Source organism: Pinus tabuliformis, chromosome Q (assembly GCF_031772625.1).
Source record: "Pinus tabuliformis cultivar Carrire ecotype Pingquan chromosome Q, CPIR1, whole genome shotgun sequence".
NCBI lineage: Eukaryota > Viridiplantae > Streptophyta > Pinopsida > Pinales > Pinaceae > Pinus > Pinus tabuliformis.
In genome coordinates, this window is record NC_142296.1 from 502,843,882 (window position 1) to 502,861,999 (window position 18,118).

General features: G+C 41.2%; 1 protein-coding gene across 4 annotated transcripts in view; it reads right to left on the reverse strand.

Annotated features, from left to right (window-relative positions):
• Positions 1-18,118, reverse strand: part of LOC149220354 (uncharacterized) — a 115,578-nt gene that overhangs the window by 1,578 nt on the left and 95,882 nt on the right. For all 4 annotated transcript variants that reach the window (XM_089384765.1, XM_089384766.1, XM_089384767.1 and 1 more), the window contains 3 exons: positions 528-631; positions 292-356; positions 142-187 (listed from right to left, as the gene is read on the reverse strand). In XM_089384765.1, coding sequence (XP_089240891.1) covers positions 142-187; positions 292-356; positions 528-631 — 215 coding nt within the window. The remainder of the gene's footprint in view (positions 1-141; positions 188-291; positions 357-527; positions 632-18,118) is intronic.

Genomic DNA, 18,118 nt, shown 5'->3' on the forward strand with positions numbered 1-18,118 from the left:
CTAGCATCGGAGGTCAAAGGAAAGAAACTCTGAATAGATTGCTGGCCACTCCTAAGAGGTAATTTTGATCCTACTTCAACTAAGAACAACATTATGATTCCTAGATAAATTAATTTGGCCAGACAAATAGTTCAACAATACCTGCTCACCTGCAACGCGATAAAACATCCCTCGCATTCCCAGTAATCTACAAAACATAACAGGCCTCTATTGAAGTCCAGCGTAGAATAAATAAGTCAACAAAGGATCTATTAAAAGTTAAAACAGATAAGTTAAGATGAAACGTCACACCTTGCAATGACTGCAAGAAAAGCTGCAAACACAACCCTCAACTTCCCACATATATCAATCAGAGCCTGTAGACAGTAAAATCCGCAAAAATTACTGGGTTATAAACTATAGGCATGATCACACCAGATATACACATTGAGCTGTTTCCCCAAATAATCAAAATCTCCCAGAACCATAGGTTGTTTTTATATCATATTAGTGATAGAGAAAAGCATCTAGTATGTAAAGTATTAGACCTGCATGCCACATGCAGTTGCCAGAGACGAAGTTGGGTGAAACAAACGGCATAAAAGACAGGCTAATATGCCTGGGTGTATTCCATGCGGATGGCGGAAGCGTCCTGCAGTAATAAGTACAAAACACATGTCAAGATGTGTGACCCATATTTGTTAATTATCCCTATTGTTGGTAAACGGAAACATGACTGGCCTCCACTTAAAACTAGCACACATAACTCCACCTATGAGTGACTGCAACCAGCAGCATCCCAACTGGAATCTTTTGGCTAAGAGGCCACAGGTGAGGGGTACCTATTCCCAAAAGACACCCAAGGCTTGCACCTGCCCATTTTAACTTTATTTTGATCTAACCCAAGGTTGCTTGGGAGCAGGAGCGGGGAGCGACATTTTCAGAAGCTCCCGGGTCAGGAGCGAATCAAGAGCGAATTTTATATAATATAGATTTTTATATATTTTGATGCATATATGTCAATATGTAGAATGATGAATTAGCTATAAAAAGCATAAAAACATGGATTAAAGTTTAAACCAATAACATCAATCATCTAGTAGTTACAATCTTCATCAACCATAGGTCCACAAGTTACAAGTTTTCATTTATATAGCATGTAAGGGTGCACAGAACCAAAATAGAATCGAGTGCAATCCATCTCTGAACCGAAAATGCATCAACAAACAGACTCTAGATGGCCTCTAGCATCCAAAATATTCATGCTACAACAAATACCTACATATCATCAAAATCATTGCCTATCTTGGGATCTTTGTCATTAATATAACCCTCTAAGCATTAGCATAAGATAGAAAAAACGTAGCATGTCAAGTCAAGAATTTGTTTGAGTGATGGGTACATTTTTAGTAGGGTGATGATAGAGGAGTTTGACAACCAATGTCACTAACATCAAGGTACATAGAGGGATTGGTATTCTAAGTTCTTGATTAAATATGAGTTCCACACCCTAGTACATGACAAAATCCAATGGAAACATTGCAATCCTCCAAATCCTGAAATCATGAAAAACTGATAAATCCGCTAGATTTTGAGTGAGATCTAAAATTCTACTTTCTCCATATGAAATCCAATGAGGTCAAAACCACTCTCAAACATCCCGAGTCATTCATGGTAATGTTAAAAATTTAAGTAAAAGGATTTACTTTAAGAAGTCAACATTACCATGAATTGCATATCAATACTAGCACCATAGGCTTGATCATTAGGCTGGCCCACTAAAAAATTCTTGTTTCTTTGAAAAATAATTGTGTTTGGAATGTGTTTGCGAAAAATAAAATTTGCGAAAAAAAGTTAGGGAATTAGGGAACGTGCTTCCGGGGTCGCTCCCGATTGCGCTTTGGGAGCAGATTGGAGGAGGGTGGCGGCGCAACCCTGATCTAACCACACATTTTGTTGATAAAACTTGTGATTTCACTTTTCCAACAATCCAGGCATGATGTCTCTTCTGAAGCTTTTAAGTTTTAGTGAGTGTGACTTCCTTCCCATAAACGTGTCTCGATTTGGCCTTTATAGGAGTTTCCCTTCTTAATACTTATTCACATTTTGTTCATCTGGAAACAATTTTCTCTATGCATAGTCGTCTTCCACTGAAGCCTTGTTTTCATATACAAATATTGCATTCTTACTCCAAAACACTCTCCTTTTGAAATCCATTTTTCTGAAAAAGACATGTTTGTATTACAACAAAAATGGTAATTTACACGATAATTGATGGTGACTTTGATTTTGTTTAGAATTCTTCTTATTTCTTCTTAGTAATTTAAGGATTTTAATGGGGAAATGTTGCTTTGGTCCACTGAAAGTCTGATTTTACAGTTCAGGAATCAAGTTTTGTATTTACAAAGTTTAGGAATCATGTTTCCATTAGCAATGTCAAATTCCTATAGCAGCAATTTGATATTTCAGAGACTATATTTTCTCACAACTTCCAAACCAATTTTCGATTTCTGGGGTGTAGACTCCAGATTAGGGAAAAAAACAGTATTTCGATTTGTGCAGAAGTATATCATGTTTTCTAAATTCAATGTTCTCAGCAGCGGCTTCATTGTTACAATATCAAATAGGTTTTCTCTCAGTAATTATTCAAAGAAGTTTGAGAACCTATCCCACTGGAAAATGGTAGAGTTTTTGACTAGGGTGTTTGGACTGAAAAACAAATTATTGAATTTTCCCTTGGACAATTTTCTGGGATCTAACAAATCTGGGGGCAATTTGCAAAATAACAAATAACGAAAGGCCTTCCCTTAAAATTTAAGCAAACTTCTTAACATTACTCAGTTACTGTAAAGCTACCAGTTTGAACAGATGAGAAACAGACAATTCAAAGAGGGCTTTGTATGGAGTTTGACCCTTTTCCATTCCTTACAAAATTGGGAGAAGCCCCATGGGATTGTGGTCTAGCAGCAAGTGATCATGCCTGTATTAAAGCAAAGACCTGAGTTCAAACCCCCCCAAGTGGGTGTGCATGAGGCCAGGTGCAAGTCCTAGGTGACTTCAACAGCATTGATATGCCCCCCATAGTGCTGCAGCTTAGCCAAAGAGATTCTGTACGAAGTATTTCTCAACAAAAAGTAGAAATGGGACAAAGATGAATGTAGAATTGAACATGAAAAAGAAGATGGAATGAAAACAAGTTTGAGAGGAGAAGGTTCTGAAGAAGTGAAAAACTGCGGACAGAGGATGCGGACGAAGAGCTAGGGTTTCAGGTTTTTGAGCTCCATGGAGGCGCGCAAAGGGGGGAGCTCCACTCCCTCCTACAGGCAGGCAGTGGCCAGCCGAGGTAAGAAAACAATAGAATCTGTCAGAGGACCTTCAGGAGAAGGGAAAAGGAACATGGAAGAGGATCAAGATTTAACCAAACCAAAGGAGGACAATAGCACAAAAGAAAATGAGGAAGAAGACAAGAAACAGGGAGCAAAAAACAAGGCGCAAAAGGGGCCATGTAACCCCAAGGCTGAGGTCACTCCGAGAGTAGTTTTAAATGATCCTGCTCTGCAGGCACACAGGGACCACATGCGGACCTATGCTATCATTTGTAAATTCATGGGATTATGGCCCACTGAAAAAGGCATTACAAGCGTGGATTAAATACCACTGGAAACCAAAAGGAAGCATAGACCTACATCTTGGGTCAAAGGGTTTCTTCACTGTGGTATTTACAAATATTGAGGACAAAGACAGGGTGTTTGAAGGAGGACCCTACTTCTACGTAGCAGTAGGCCTCTATATGTGGCCGTGGATGATGAATTTTGTCCCAGAGCGAGAGACTTTCACTTCGGTCCCGGTCTGGGTAAGACCCTACTCCCTACCTCTTGATTACTGGCAAATAGAATCATTATCTGCCATAGGAAATAAACAAGGGCGTTTTGTCAAAGCCTCTAAGGCCACCAGAAGGGGAAAATACACTTCCTTCGCACGAATATGTGTGGAGATGGATCTCTCTGGAGCTCTACCAGATGAGGTCATCTTGGAAGTCTTTGATGAAGAATGGGTGCAAACAGTAGATTATGAGCATATTCCTTTCAGATGTTGCAGGTGCCATGAGCATGGGCACCTATTTAGAGACTACCCTCTCAGGAAAATAGAGAACAAAAGTAAAGCAACCACAATGAAAGATAATGAAAGCTTTCACAAAGTGGGATATAGAGGAAAAGGGGGCAAAAGGGGGCCAAAGCAACAGCAAACAGAAGGGCAATAGGCCAGTTTGAACAGGTTCCAAGTTCTCGAAGAAGAGGAAGAGATAACAAAAGTAGATCAGGTAATGGAAGGAAGCCCAGGGGAGAAGGAGAAAGAAGAAGATAGGGAGCAAACACAGGATATTAATAAACAGAAAGAGACTATGCTGAGCGATGGAGAACTTGAGATGGACCAAGAAATGACCCAGAGTGAGATGGATACGGAGGATCATGAACTGCAGGAGATTCTTGATAGAGAACACCTAGATCTGGAAGGGTTCTTGAAACAGGGAACCATGGGAGGGGTAGACTCATTACCTCAAGAAGAGTTCAACAGAGTACAACAGTTGTTCCTATGGAAAACTCAGGCTAAAGGGCTAGAAAGGCAAAGAAACAATGAAAGGCAGGGCAACGAAGGTGTGAAAACTATGAAAACCACACTAGGATTAGCTCCTAGAAACCCAGGAAAGAAAAGAGGCAGAAAAAAGCAGAACGAGTTATTGATGGAATGTGGAAAGCTAATGATAGATTCAGGTAAGATGAAAGACCTAACCAGTTACTCCTTTACAAATCTTTAATAATGAAGTTCACATCTTGGAATATCAGAGGTCTAGGTAGTAAAAGAAAACAAAGAATACTTAGCAATAGAATGAAACAAGAAGCTCCAGATATGATCTTTATCCAGGAAACTAAATGTTCCATTCAAAAAATAAAAGAAATTCACAGCAAATGGCTCAATAGATTTGAGTTTCTAGAAGTTAAAGCAGATAATACAGCAGGAGGCATACTCACTCTTTGGAACCCCCAAAAGATTGGCATAATAGATGCTGAGGCATCTAGGAATTATTTATCAGTGGTTATTTAGCCTGTGGGAGATAGGGAGACTTATCTGGTCACAAATGTTTATGGCCCACAAAGAATGGATGATAAACTCAGGTTTCTAGATTCTCTTGTGGACCTAAGAGATAGACATGTAGGAGTACCATGGACCTTGGGTGGAGACTTCAACATGATCAAATCACTTTCGAAGAAAAAGGGGGAACCAAAACTTTAAGCAAAGACTCCACAGCATTTCAAACTTTTATAGATAATATGAAGCTAGTTGACATTGATATGAGTAATGGCCTCTTTACTTGGAACAATAAAAGAGGAGGAGAGCCTCAAAGTTAGACAAATTCATAATCTCAGAGGACCTTATGCTCACCAACAAGGAAATGATAGCGAGAATTCTCCCCTTTGGAAGCTCAGACCATTGGCCTGTACAACTTGAGGTTCAGGGCATTGGTACCCCCAAGAACAGACCTTTTAGATTTGAGAATATCTGGCTCACCCACCCAAATTTCATCAGCAACATTGCAAAATGGTGGGCAAAAGATCTGCATATTCAGGGTACAAGAATGTTTCTGCTACACAAAAGACTAAAGCACATCAAGCTCAGACTTAAAGGCTGGAACAAGAATGAATTTGGCAATATTTCTGAAGCGAAAAAAGTTGTTGAAGACAAAATGCAGGAACTCAATCAAACCCTTATCACGGATGGCTTTGACAAAGTCAGAAATGATCAAGTTACCAAACATCATCAAGACTGGGAGAATTTATGTAAGCAAGAGGAAATATTTTGGAGACAAAAATCTAGAGTTCAATGGCCAAAAGAAGGGGAGCGAAACACTAGATTTTTCCACAGATCCACCATGGCGAACAAATATCATAATAGGATCTCTTCGATCAACAACAAGGGAGGTCATCTTCTTAATTCCCATGAAGATATAGAAACTGTGTTAGTTCAGCACTTTCGAGGTATAGCAAAGGAAACCATTTCAGACAGAGATCATTTTATCAGGGACTTAACAGGGCATATACCTAGGCTTGTAACAAGAGAGAATAATTTCAATCTTAATAGGCCAGTGACTGAAGAGGAGGTTAGTGAGGTCATCAAAGAAATGCAGAATGGTAAAGTGCCAAACCCTTATGGTTTCAATGTGGATTTCTCTAAAGCTTGCTGGAACATTGTTAAACAAGACATTTTGAATGTGGTGGAGGATTCCAGAATGAATACAACAATTCTGAAGGTGCTCAATACTTCCTTCATCTCCTTGATCCCCAAACAAGACAATGCCCAGACTCCAAACAGGTTTAGACCCATAGCTTTGTGCAATGTGGTGTACAAGATAATATCCAAGGTTGATGCCAACAGACTCAAACCACTTCTTCCTACTCTAGTTTCTGTGGAGCAATCACGTTATGTGGAGGGCAGACAAATTCTCAATAACATCATTCAAGCGCATGAGGTGGTGCACTCATTGTTAAGCAATAGGAAGGCTGGCATGATCATGCAATTGGACCTAGCCAAAGCTTAAGATAAGTTGAATTGGACCTATATCAGGAAGGTCCTTATAGCTTTTGGGTTTGTTCATAACTAGGTAAGATGGGGCATGGCTCTGGTAACTTCTTCTAGCTTTTCAATTCTGGTTAATGGTTCTCCTTCCAAGACTTTTACTCCTTCAAGAGGCCTCAGGCAGGGAGATCTGCTCTCTCCCTTTCTCTTTATCCTCATGATGGAAGGACTTGGTCGGTCAATCAAGCATGCAAAAGAAGTTGGCAACATCAAGGGTCTCCAACTTTCTAAGATTGGACAGGCTTTGACCCATCAACAATTTGTTGATGATACCATGTTGCAGGTATCCCCACGGTCAAAGAAGCCCTAGCTTATAAACAAATCCTATGTGACTTTGCCAGGGCTACAGGTATGGAAGTTAATCTCTCCAAATCTAAGATTTTTTTCTTTAATACCAATATTCCTATTCAGAGAAATATCTCCAGAATTATGGGCTTTCAAAGGGATGTCCTTCCCTCCAAATACTTGGGAGTTCCTCTAACTAATAAACCTTTGCACAAGAGCATTTGGGAGCCGATGATTAATAAGATGCAGGATAAAATCAGGAAATGGACTATTAGATCTTTAAACTTTCCTGGTCGATTAGTGCTTACAAAAGTTGTTCTTCCATCAATCCCCGCCTTCATGTTATCAGCCCTTCCGGCTCCAAAAGGAGTTTTGCAACAATTTAGAACCATTCAAAGACACTTTCTTTGGGGTAAGGGGGAGCAGAGAAAGAAATGGGCCTTGGTAGCCTGGGATAAGATTTGCAAACCTAAAAACCATGGGGGTCTTGGATTGGATGATCCGGAAGCACTAAGCAAAGTTTTAGGGGCAAAATTATGGTGGCGTTGGGTAAAAGATCCAAAGGCTTAGTGGGCTAGTATCTGGAAAGAAAAATATGCCAGCACTTGGCAAGATAATGATCACATAAGGATGACTGGCATCATAAAAGGCTCACACATCTGGAATAAGGCCTGGGAGAATAGAGGCTTAGTACAAAAAAATAGCTTCTGGGAAATCAGAGAGGGAGATCTTGCTTTGTTTTGGGAGGATAAATGGCAACAAGAACCTACACTGTTAAGAGAGGACTTTCTGGACCTCAAGAAAGAAATTGATACCAAAGGGTTACTTAGGGTAAAAGATTTTTGGGATCAAACCAATAGTGAAGGAAAATGGAGAACCTAGAAGAATATAGATTACAGGGATGGTAGCCCCTTGAAAGCAAACGCTGAGGTACTTCTAAAAATGTTGGACCAAAGGAAAATTTTAGTGACAGGGGGGCATGACCAACTTAGATGGGGTAACAATAATGAAGGTACCTTCAATCTTAAAGAGGCAAAACACATACTCCTTGAGCTGGACTCCAATGTACCGGACAGGGTTTGGCAGAACCTATGGAGGCATCAAGGATGGATGAAGATCAAACTCTTCATGTGGTTAGTTCATCATAAGAAAATTCTGACTTGGGAAAACATTCAGAAGAGGAGTGTTTTGGGTCCTTCCAGATGCCAGCTCTGTGAAGCCCAGGAGGAAACAATGGAGCACCTTCTCAACAATTGCATTTTCACCTCTAGTTTGTGGGATACTTTTGCCACTATTTTCCAACAGACAGGCAGGGACAAAGGAAGCATTATCAACACCCTAAATAACTGGAGACGAAACTTCTTTGATTATGAATTTCTTTGCTCAGCTTGGGCTTTAACGCCAAGCTTCATAATATGGAATGTCTGGAAAGAAAGGAACAACAGAATCTTCAAAAATGAAAAAAGTTCCTCCCAACACATTTTTGAGTAGATCTTAAGACAGCTTAAGGAGACGGTAGGTACTATTGTGAGAACTTCCCCAAAGAATCCACCTTCAGAAGCTGAAATGCAGATACTTCTTCAGTTGGGTATGCAGGGGCTCATACCACAGGGCTTGGATAGGAAGGTAATGAAACTGGACACTAAGCAGGATTACTTGCATCCACCCCCGTAGGGTTTTTTGAAATACAACATTGATGGGGCCTCAAAAAGCAACCCGGGTATTGCTGGCTTTGGAGGGGTGTTAAGGGATGAAAATGGCTACATCCTTTTTATTTTCCATTGCCATTTGGGAAGAGCCACTAATAATATGGCAAAATTAATGGCTCTTGAGCATTATTTAGAATTCCTGAAGTGGAATAATCTCTAGAATATAATAGTTGAAGCTGATTCTGAGTTAATCATTAACTTGGTCAAGAGAATTAGCTATGGCACGGAGCCGGAAAAAGTCTCAAAACACTAGAGGTTGCTTCAGGTCTTTCAACGGATTCAGCTTCACCTACTGGGCTTACGTACCGTGAGTTTTACCCATGTGCTAAGGACGACAAATAAATTGGTGGACATCCTGGCCAATCAAGGGGTGCTCTACACCAAAAGCAGGGTCGAGCTGAGGTGGCAAGAGATGCCTCAGAATAGATTAAAAGCGCATTATCAAGATCAGGCGGATGAGGACAGAGTGGTGTTTCGTAACAGAGCCACAGAGACGGGGTCTAGTTGATTTGGTTTATTTATGAAGTGTTATTTCCAAAGTGAGGTCATTTTTGGGGTGCAGGTCATTTTCGGCCTCCTCAACCCTGGCAAGAACAAACATAGAAGTCTCTGGATAGACAGCAAACATTGTTTCTTGGATAGATGGCTAGACGGAGGAATTTTCATCTTCCTTTGGTTTAGTCACCCGAGGAGATGGGTTAGTGCGAGGGGTCGGAATCCTGGCTTTCTCGGCAAACTCAAAACCCCAGGTTTTCTTTCTGTGGTGGCAATACTGCTCACGAGGTGGTTTCTAGTTTATCGCATGCCCTTCAAGCTGAAAGTGGTTTTTCGGAGTTGGGAGCGATTCCACTCACAAAGCAACACGTGGCCAAGGGACGGGAAGGAATACCACCCTCATCGCGCGGTAATTCTCGATGCTTTTGGCTCGTGCGATATGTTCCACAGCCGTTGGATCAAGCACGACGAATCTACGGTCAAGAATAAGTGAGCATGTTGGTGGGTCCAAGGTGTTTATCGCGCGGTCATTCTCCGTGCTTTTAGGTCTTGCGATATTATCCTCTACCGTTGGATCTGGCAAGGAGATTCGACGATCGAGGAAAAGTATGCAGGTCCGAGTGAGCGTTATCTTCTGTGCTTGTTGCGCTTCATGGTGGGAATCGGTGGATTTCAGGCGGACTACATGCTCGAGGGTTATCCCCCCATTCGAACCCGAAATCCTTTTAGAATGGTCCCTATTTCCTCATCAGGTCCGATTCTAATTTTAAAGTGGATGCATGTTCTCGCCCCGATTTGAGCCTCGTCCGTCAGATCTCTGAGGGGGGATCGAACGGTCTCGGCTTTTGTTTGTATTTCGTGGGTTTTGTAGTTTTGTTTGTGGGACCTTGGCTCGGCTTTTAAGCCTTTAGCTCGGTGACCTAGGCTTTAAGTGGTTTGATATTTCTTTGGCCCACAGTTCCTTTGGGACTGTTGTATTTTATGTAATTTGTTTTCCGATTTAATGAAATAGAAGGTACGACTCTTGCTTTAGCAAAAAAAATACTGTAGAATTGAACATGTGCACAGGAGCCGAACAGCTTGTCAACAGGAGACCTGAGTCCATCTTCAATAACCCATTTTTGTGAGATTCTGTCTAACACATCAAGGAAAATATTTCAAGCAAAAGCTATCTCAAGCATCTTGAAATAGGTGCTGAAAGTTCTAATGCTAAGCTCATAATCAGGATGCAGCACCAAAAGAGAACTTTTTACTACAAACATCTGGCAGCCAAAATGAGGAGCACATGCCCACTGTATGAAATGGACTACAACGGGAATCATCTCTCCCTTGAGAAGCAAATACATATGTTCAAAAAAGATGGGTAAAGGAGTCCAATCACATTTGAGCAACCTGCAACAAGAAGCCATGATTGAAGAGATTATATGATAGATACACAGGGAAATCAGAATCTAGGCACCAGAATTAGAAATCAAATTGAGGGGAATTTTATACATACTTTCAGGATTACAAAGCTTTTAAAGCTCTAGTTAAAACATTGGATAAAAGAGTTGCTATTCTCTTATATATCCTTTAGACATAGAAAGTTAGAAATTCTATCCTGAAAACTGAGAAACAAGAGGATGGAAGATGAAATTGTATAGGGGTTTAAAAGACAATATACCTGTGTAGTGTTTGAGACTGGAAAAACTGTCAATGGTGTGTTGTTGAAGAAAACCTGGAGGATCACGAGAGCTCCTGCACATGTTCATGCATAGATAACTTTCACCAGAATATGCTTCTCATCATAGTGATAGGACCTGTTGTGGATTGGTTTCCCAGATTTGCTGGAACATTGCAGAACTTGGATTGAAAAAATAATCAAACCCTTTGCTTGACTTCTGGGTGGAAGCAAGAAGATAACGAGATCAATAAGGCCAGGCTTGCTGGCTTGGGCAGTAGAACTTACCAAGAAGCTCCCTTATGAGATTAAATTTCATCTACCACGAAGAGTTCATATTCAAAAATTAATTTATCTCAATCTCCCTAATGCACATTGTGCCTGTTTCTCACTGGATCATCTTCCCAAACTGTCCTATAAAGGAATCTAACAAACGTAGCATGCCCAATGAAGCAGGTCAAAAGGAAGCAGAGTCAGCAAATTCAGGTACCATCCAAAGAAAAGTTATAATCGAGGAGGAATGGTGGGCTACTAAAACAAAAGCAAAAGGAGCAGGCTCAAGTTTATAGAAAGGTCAAGGTCAATAATAGGCATCCAGTCTATTACCCCTCATGTTGCATGAGAGGTAAAGTTGACTTTGTGCAGGTTGGCGTGATCATCCTAGCCTTCCAAAGAGTGGGATATTGGTGGAGGTTGCTTCAGTGGTGCATCATATTCTTCATAGACCAACATCATGGTGGTCACTTAGTCATGTTTTAGTCACTTTCATTGTGTTCCATGGTTAGATCGTCAGTGTCTAATTGTTGAAAATGCAGCAAGAAATTCCTAATTAAATTTTGCGCAAAATTAATTAGGAGAAATTCTAATTCTAATTTCATAAAAATACTTGGAGGAATTTAACCGAAGTGATATGGCTTTTATCACTCATTTAAATCAGTTAATTCGAGTTGGAGACACTTGAGTTCAGTTCTACATGATTGATTGTTAATTTGTAGCAATCTAGTTCAGTTAATTTGAGTTATTGTCAGTGTAACTAGTTCTCACTGTTAGTAGAACTAGTGGAGGTTCAGTCAAGGGTGTGTAACTTTTTCACACTGAGTGATCATCCAGTTAAACTGATCAATCAGCCTAAATTAACTCATGCATGCAGAGAATTCGAGTTACCCAATTGAGATTGGAGTTCAAGGGCAGTGTACTATCAGTTGTAGACAATTCCAAATTGTACAAGTGGTGCATGCAATCAAAGAAGGGCCTACAAGGATTGCGCAATTCTAATTGGGAATTTCCCTAATTAATAGGGGGCTAATTCCTTGAGGAACAGCGCAAGGAAATAGGGACTTGGGCAGGCTTGGATTTGGTTAAGTATTGACCAAAGCTTATCTAGGAAGTAGTGAGATAGATTATACTAGTGCAGAGGTTGCTCGGGCTTGAGCAAGCATTGTATTTATTCTCTATTTTTTTACTAATGCAATACAAATAGGAAGGGGTTTTGAGCAATTGCTTTCCCCTTAGATAAATCTCTGAACATATGTGATTGAATCTTGTCTCATGTTTATGTTGTCATTTCTCGACAGTTTAATTGTTTCCGCTAATGAGTAGATTCAGGTCTTTTGTTTTAGCATATTACATAAGCAGTTTGAATCTACAAAGAATTTCTACATGGTATCAGAGCAAGAATCACAATACAAGAGAAGAATTCGAGTTTGTCTTTGCAGGTGAATCGAATTTGTAGTATCATTTTTTAGAGCCAGCAGGATGTCGTTCTATGGATTGAGACTCGAGTATGCCCTTGAGGGTAGCTGAAGGAATTCATAGACAATGATATTCCTAATCCTCCAACAACTGATGCTCAAGGTCTAGCAAAGTGGAAGAAATGTGTGGCAAAGGCGAGGAGGATCATACTAGAAGGAGTTCGAGATCATATTTTCTCGAATCTCCACGGGAAGGATACCCCATATGCAATGAGGCAAGTGTTAAAATTGGCAACTAGGGCCAAACTCCATGTGGGTCATCTTATTAATGGCAGTTGATATTTTTCTTGGATCCCTCTCATCGAGAGGTGTAGGATTGATCTAAAGATCATCCGATTCCGATAAGTACTCATGGAGATATGAATTTATTAGTTTTATGGGATAATTCGTCAAGGTCGGCCAGCAACCAAACAAACCCCACTTGTGCTCAACATTTTCGTATAAATAGAGGTGGCCTTCAAGTCATTTCCACACTCACTTGGGATCTCTTCCTCTCTACTTGTCTTTGGGTTTTAGTAGGAGGAGAGATCCTAAGGGATAATGTCGCCCTAATGGAGATCTACGCTGCCCTAATGAAGAAGCCCTAGACGCAGAAAGGAAGGGAGATCTAGTATGATGAAGGAGGCCTAAACAACAGACTCTAACGCAGCCTATCATACCTATATATATATGTTGTTCTAGAAGAGTTTGGGACAACCCTTAGAAACAGCAATAGAGATACACGAACAACAAACAAAAGGCCCTAATATGCAGTCCAACAAGGTGCCCTAGCCGCAGTCTAAGGAGGCCTAATGAACAACAGACAAAAGGCCCTAATACGCAATCCAATAAGGTGCCCTAGCTGCAGTCTAAGGAGGCCTAACGAACAGCAAACAAAGGCCCTAATCCGCAGTCTAATCAAGGATACCTAGTTGCTGTTTTGTCTACAATACGCAACCCTTATCAATAGCACAAGGAGTCCCTATGTATGTTGTAGGTGACAGCATGAATCTAAGTGTTGTAGGTGCCTAAGTGTGTTGGAGATGACAACATGGACTAGGTGTTGTAGGTGCCTAAGTTTGTTGTAGATCGCAGCATAGTGTTGTAGGTGCCTAAGTGTGATGTAGATGGCAGCATAGTGTTGTAGACAAAACTGTTACAAGGCATGAGTTAAGGACTGGGAATTCACTATCATAAAGAAGAAACAGTGAAGTCTGCTCTCTAGGTTGTATGTTATCTAGTGAACACATGACAGCGACATCTTCAGTCTGATGTATGGCATGTCAGATATATATATGTTGTAATAAATGGAGGACAGTCTTATGAAGGCAAAGACAGCCTTCCCTTAGAGGAAAATTGCAGACAAATCAAGGAAGACATTGTGACAGTTAGTTGACTGCACTTTGGAGGAGTCTAGCGGCTCCGCTATGCTGTAAGCCATAGCAAGCAACTAAGACCGGTAAGTGTAAAGCAACATATTGGATGAAGTGATGATGAGTGCAGCATTGAGTGCAGATTAGTGATGAGTGCAGCATTGGGTGCAAATCCATGATGAGAGCAGCTCAGTGACAGGAGCAACAGCATGAAGTGCATAGCATGGTCATTAGGTCCAGCACTATGATGATGAGTGCAGCACGGTGAGGTGCAGCATGTGGACGAGATGCAGCACAATGATAGGTGAAGGAGTCACCTTGGAGAATCAGTGGAAGCAGCATGTCTTCAACTGATCTCATGTAGAGATGATCTATTCTCTTATCTAGAAAGTCGAAGTGTTGACTTTTGTTGTAAATGTACTATCTATCTCTCTCTCTCTCTCTGTTGAACTATTGAAGAGCATATAAGAAGAATTGATCAAGGGTTTCCCCATATTGGTGTTTGTCCCTGGCTAGCTAGTAGCGCCACATCTTGTGTCCTTTTGTCTTGGCTTGTCTTCTGCGATTTATGTGTATGTTCTATCTGCAGTTTACTTTAATGCTGATGTGATTGCTAATCTGGAAAAGATATTAAGCTAACTGTGAAAATTGAAATAAATTGCTTTAAGCATAGAACATACCTAAACTTAACAGCAAGCCTTGATAGACTTGTTTCAAAACAGCAATGACCACAGGAAGTTGGCACTAAATAACAAGCTTCGAAAGATCAAGATGGAGAAGGGTGACACAATACCAAAATACCTGAGTAGGTTCACCCAATCTCGGGATGAACTTGGGAGTGTTTGTATTACAGTTGTTGAAGATGATCTGGTAAGCCTAACACTTCTAGGCCTTCTCAAGAGTTGGCAAAGTTACCAGGATTCGGTAAATGGGAGGTAGAAGCTACCAAATTGTGAGTAATTATGGTCCGACTTGGTGCAAGAAGAGATAAGGCAGAACACTAGAGATAGAACCTCATCCAAGCATGATGATGAGGGGAATAGTGTCTTTGGCTGGAAAGGCAAAGAAAGGGAAAGGGAAGAAATCCCAATCCAAAGGGGATTCCAGTCAAGACGGCAAGAAGAAAGACTTGTCGAAGATCAATTGCTTTCACTGTCATGAACTAGGACATTATGCCACGAAGTGTCCACACAAGTAGGCGTGTAAGTAGCCTTTTGGAGTGGCAAGTAAAACTCTTGCTTCACAAGTCGAACTTGATTTCACCCTCATCGCTTGTATGGCAAGCAACGTGATGGGTAGTGTGTGGTATCTGGATAGTGGGGCTTCATTCCATATGAACAGACAACCGAGAATTCTTCAGTGAATTGGAGGAGAAGGGCCTCTAGATGCACATCGAAATGGAAATGATGGAAGATATAGTGCTACCAGTATTGGTACAATTACTTTTCAGTAGCTCCCCTCTCAAATTAAAAGATATGATGTATGTTCTGGGTCTAAAGAGGAATCTTGTTTCAGTTGCTATGTTGGAAAATTGTGGATACGATATGATATTTAGCAAAGGAAAGGCTTTCCTTAGACACATCGCCACGAGACAGGTGAAGTGGATCAGAGTTCGAGTGAAGAACCTCTACAAATTGGATGTAGAAGATTGTGCAACATTGAGCACAAAAGCAGAGAAGGTGCAGAGCCGAGACATCGGTGAATTATGGCATAGAATATTGGGCCATTTGCACCATGGAGCCTTGAAGATCATGCAGTGAATTTCTACAAGACTTCCCAAGGGTGCACTGGAGCAGAGAGATACATGCAAAGGGTGTACATTGGGGAAGTACACGAAAGCCACCTTCAATGAGCGGGACAGTAAAGCACAAGCAGTCCTTGAAAGAGTTCACTCGGATGTGTGTGGACCTTTCTCGATAGCCTCCACGGCCAAGCACAGGTATTATGTGATATTTGTAGATGATTTCTCATGGAAGTGTTGGATCTTCTTCATGCAGAAGAAAGACCAAACATTCTCCAAATTTGTTGAATTTAAAGCACTTGTTGAGAAAGAGACTAGCAAGAAAGTGAAGGCTCTCAGGAGCGATAACGGTGGAGAATATGTGTCGAATGAGTTCAAGAACTTCTGTGCAAAAGAAGGCATTCGACAGGAGTTGACAACACCTCATAACCCACAACATAATGGGGTGGCTAAGAGGAAGAACAAAAGTATTGTGGGAGCTGCACGGGCCATGTTGCATGATCAGAGCCTACCGTTGCACTTGTGGGCTGAAGCATGCAACACAGTTGTTTATTTGCAGAAAAGGTGTCCTCGCAGGATTCTTGTCATGAGTACATCAAAGGAGGATTTTTCAGGGAAGAAACCAAATGTGTCACACTTCAAGATCTTTGGATCATCAGTTTACTATCATGTTTCCAAGGATGCAAGGAAAAAGCTAGAGCCTACAGCTGAGTTGGGCATATTTGTGGGGTACACTAATACACCTCACAACTATCGTGTGTACTTGCCATCTCTCAAGATGACAGTTGTCAAAAGAGATGTGAAGTTTGATGAGGAGAAGGCAATGAGGTGTTCCCTTGAGAGGGAGCTTCAGTTGCATTCAAAGCAGGATCTTTTGGCTCCAAAGGAGGAACCTCAGGAAGTTGTGGAGCAACCACAAGCAGAGGTAGAGAGAGTGGAGACTTCCACTCAAGCAGAGACATCCAGAGATGGAAGGAAGTGCACCAGAGAAGATGACAGATTATTGCATGATGCTAGAGATAATGTGGGAGCACCCACATCACAGCGCAGGCAGAGGAGGTCACCAGATCGGTACACTGGCTACATGGCTCTGATGAGTGAGCTTGTAGAGACTAAGCCATCCTCATTCGAGGAAGCAGTGCAACAACCAGTATGGGTTGATGCCATGGTAGAGGAGTATGATTCCATTATCAGAAACAGTGTTTGGGAAGTGGTCCCAAGACCAAAGGACAAGTTAGTGGTAGGTTCCAGGTGGATCTACAAGGTGAAGCAAGCAGTAAATGGAAGCATCAAGAAACACAAGGCCAGATTTGTGGCCAAGGGGTTCTCTCAGGTGGAGGGAATTGACTATGAGGAGACCTTTGCTCCAGTTGCAAGGTACTCTTTAATCAAATCAATTCTAGCTCTTGCATGGGATGGAAGATACATCAGATGGATGTGAAGACAGCATTCCTCAATGGAGTGATTGAAGAAGAGGTGTACATTGAGCAGCCGGAAGGATTTGAGACCTTCAACAGAGAGTCATATTTGTGCAGACTCAAGCGAGCATTGTATGGATTGTAACAAGCGCCATGTGCTTGGTACACAGGATCGAAACTCATCGGGTTGGGTTTCACCAAAAGTGAAGCAGATGCAAACCTTTACAATATTGTTGTTGAAGGTAAATTACTGATTATAGTTATAATATTATATGTCGATGATTTAATTTTAATTGGTGATGAGAAGTTGATCAAGTCTTGCAATAAAAAAAATTGCAAGAGAATTCGGGATGAAGGACCTGGGGTTCATGCATTATTTCCTTGGTATGGAAGTATGGCAAGGAGATGGGGAACTATTTGTCTCTTAGGGCAAGTATGCCAACAAGATACTGAAGAAGTTCCACATAGAGAGTAGCAAACCCATGGAGACTCCTCTAGCAAGGAATTGGAGGAAGGAAGATGCTACTTCAGGTGAAGTAGTGGAGGCTACCATCTACAGGCAACTTGTGGGTTCACTTATGTATTTGGTGAACACACGACCGGACATGTGTTATGCAGTTAACCAGCTTAGTCAAACTATGGTTAAGCCAAACAAAATGTATTGGAAGACAGCAAAGCATGTGTTGAGATACCTCAGAGGCACCACTCAGTTTGGTCTTTGGTACAGGCGAACAGAGGGAGTGAAGTTGCAAGGCTTCACAGATGCAGATTGGGCGGGTAGTCCATCAGACAAGAAAGGCACATCAGGAAGAATTTTTAATGTTGGGTCAGCAGCAGTTTCTTGGTACAACAGGAAGCAAAGATTTGTTACACTCAGCTCAGTAGAGGCAAAGTACATAGTTGCCAGCAAAGCAGCATGTGAGGCTATCTGGATGAGAAATATCCTTGTTGGGTTATTTGGTCAGATGATGGATCCTATAGTGATTTTCTGTGACAACCAGAGTTGTATCAAACTCTCTGAGAATCCAGTTTTTCATGATCAACCCAAGCATATCGACATCTGATATCACCATCTACGAGATTGTGTGCAGAGGA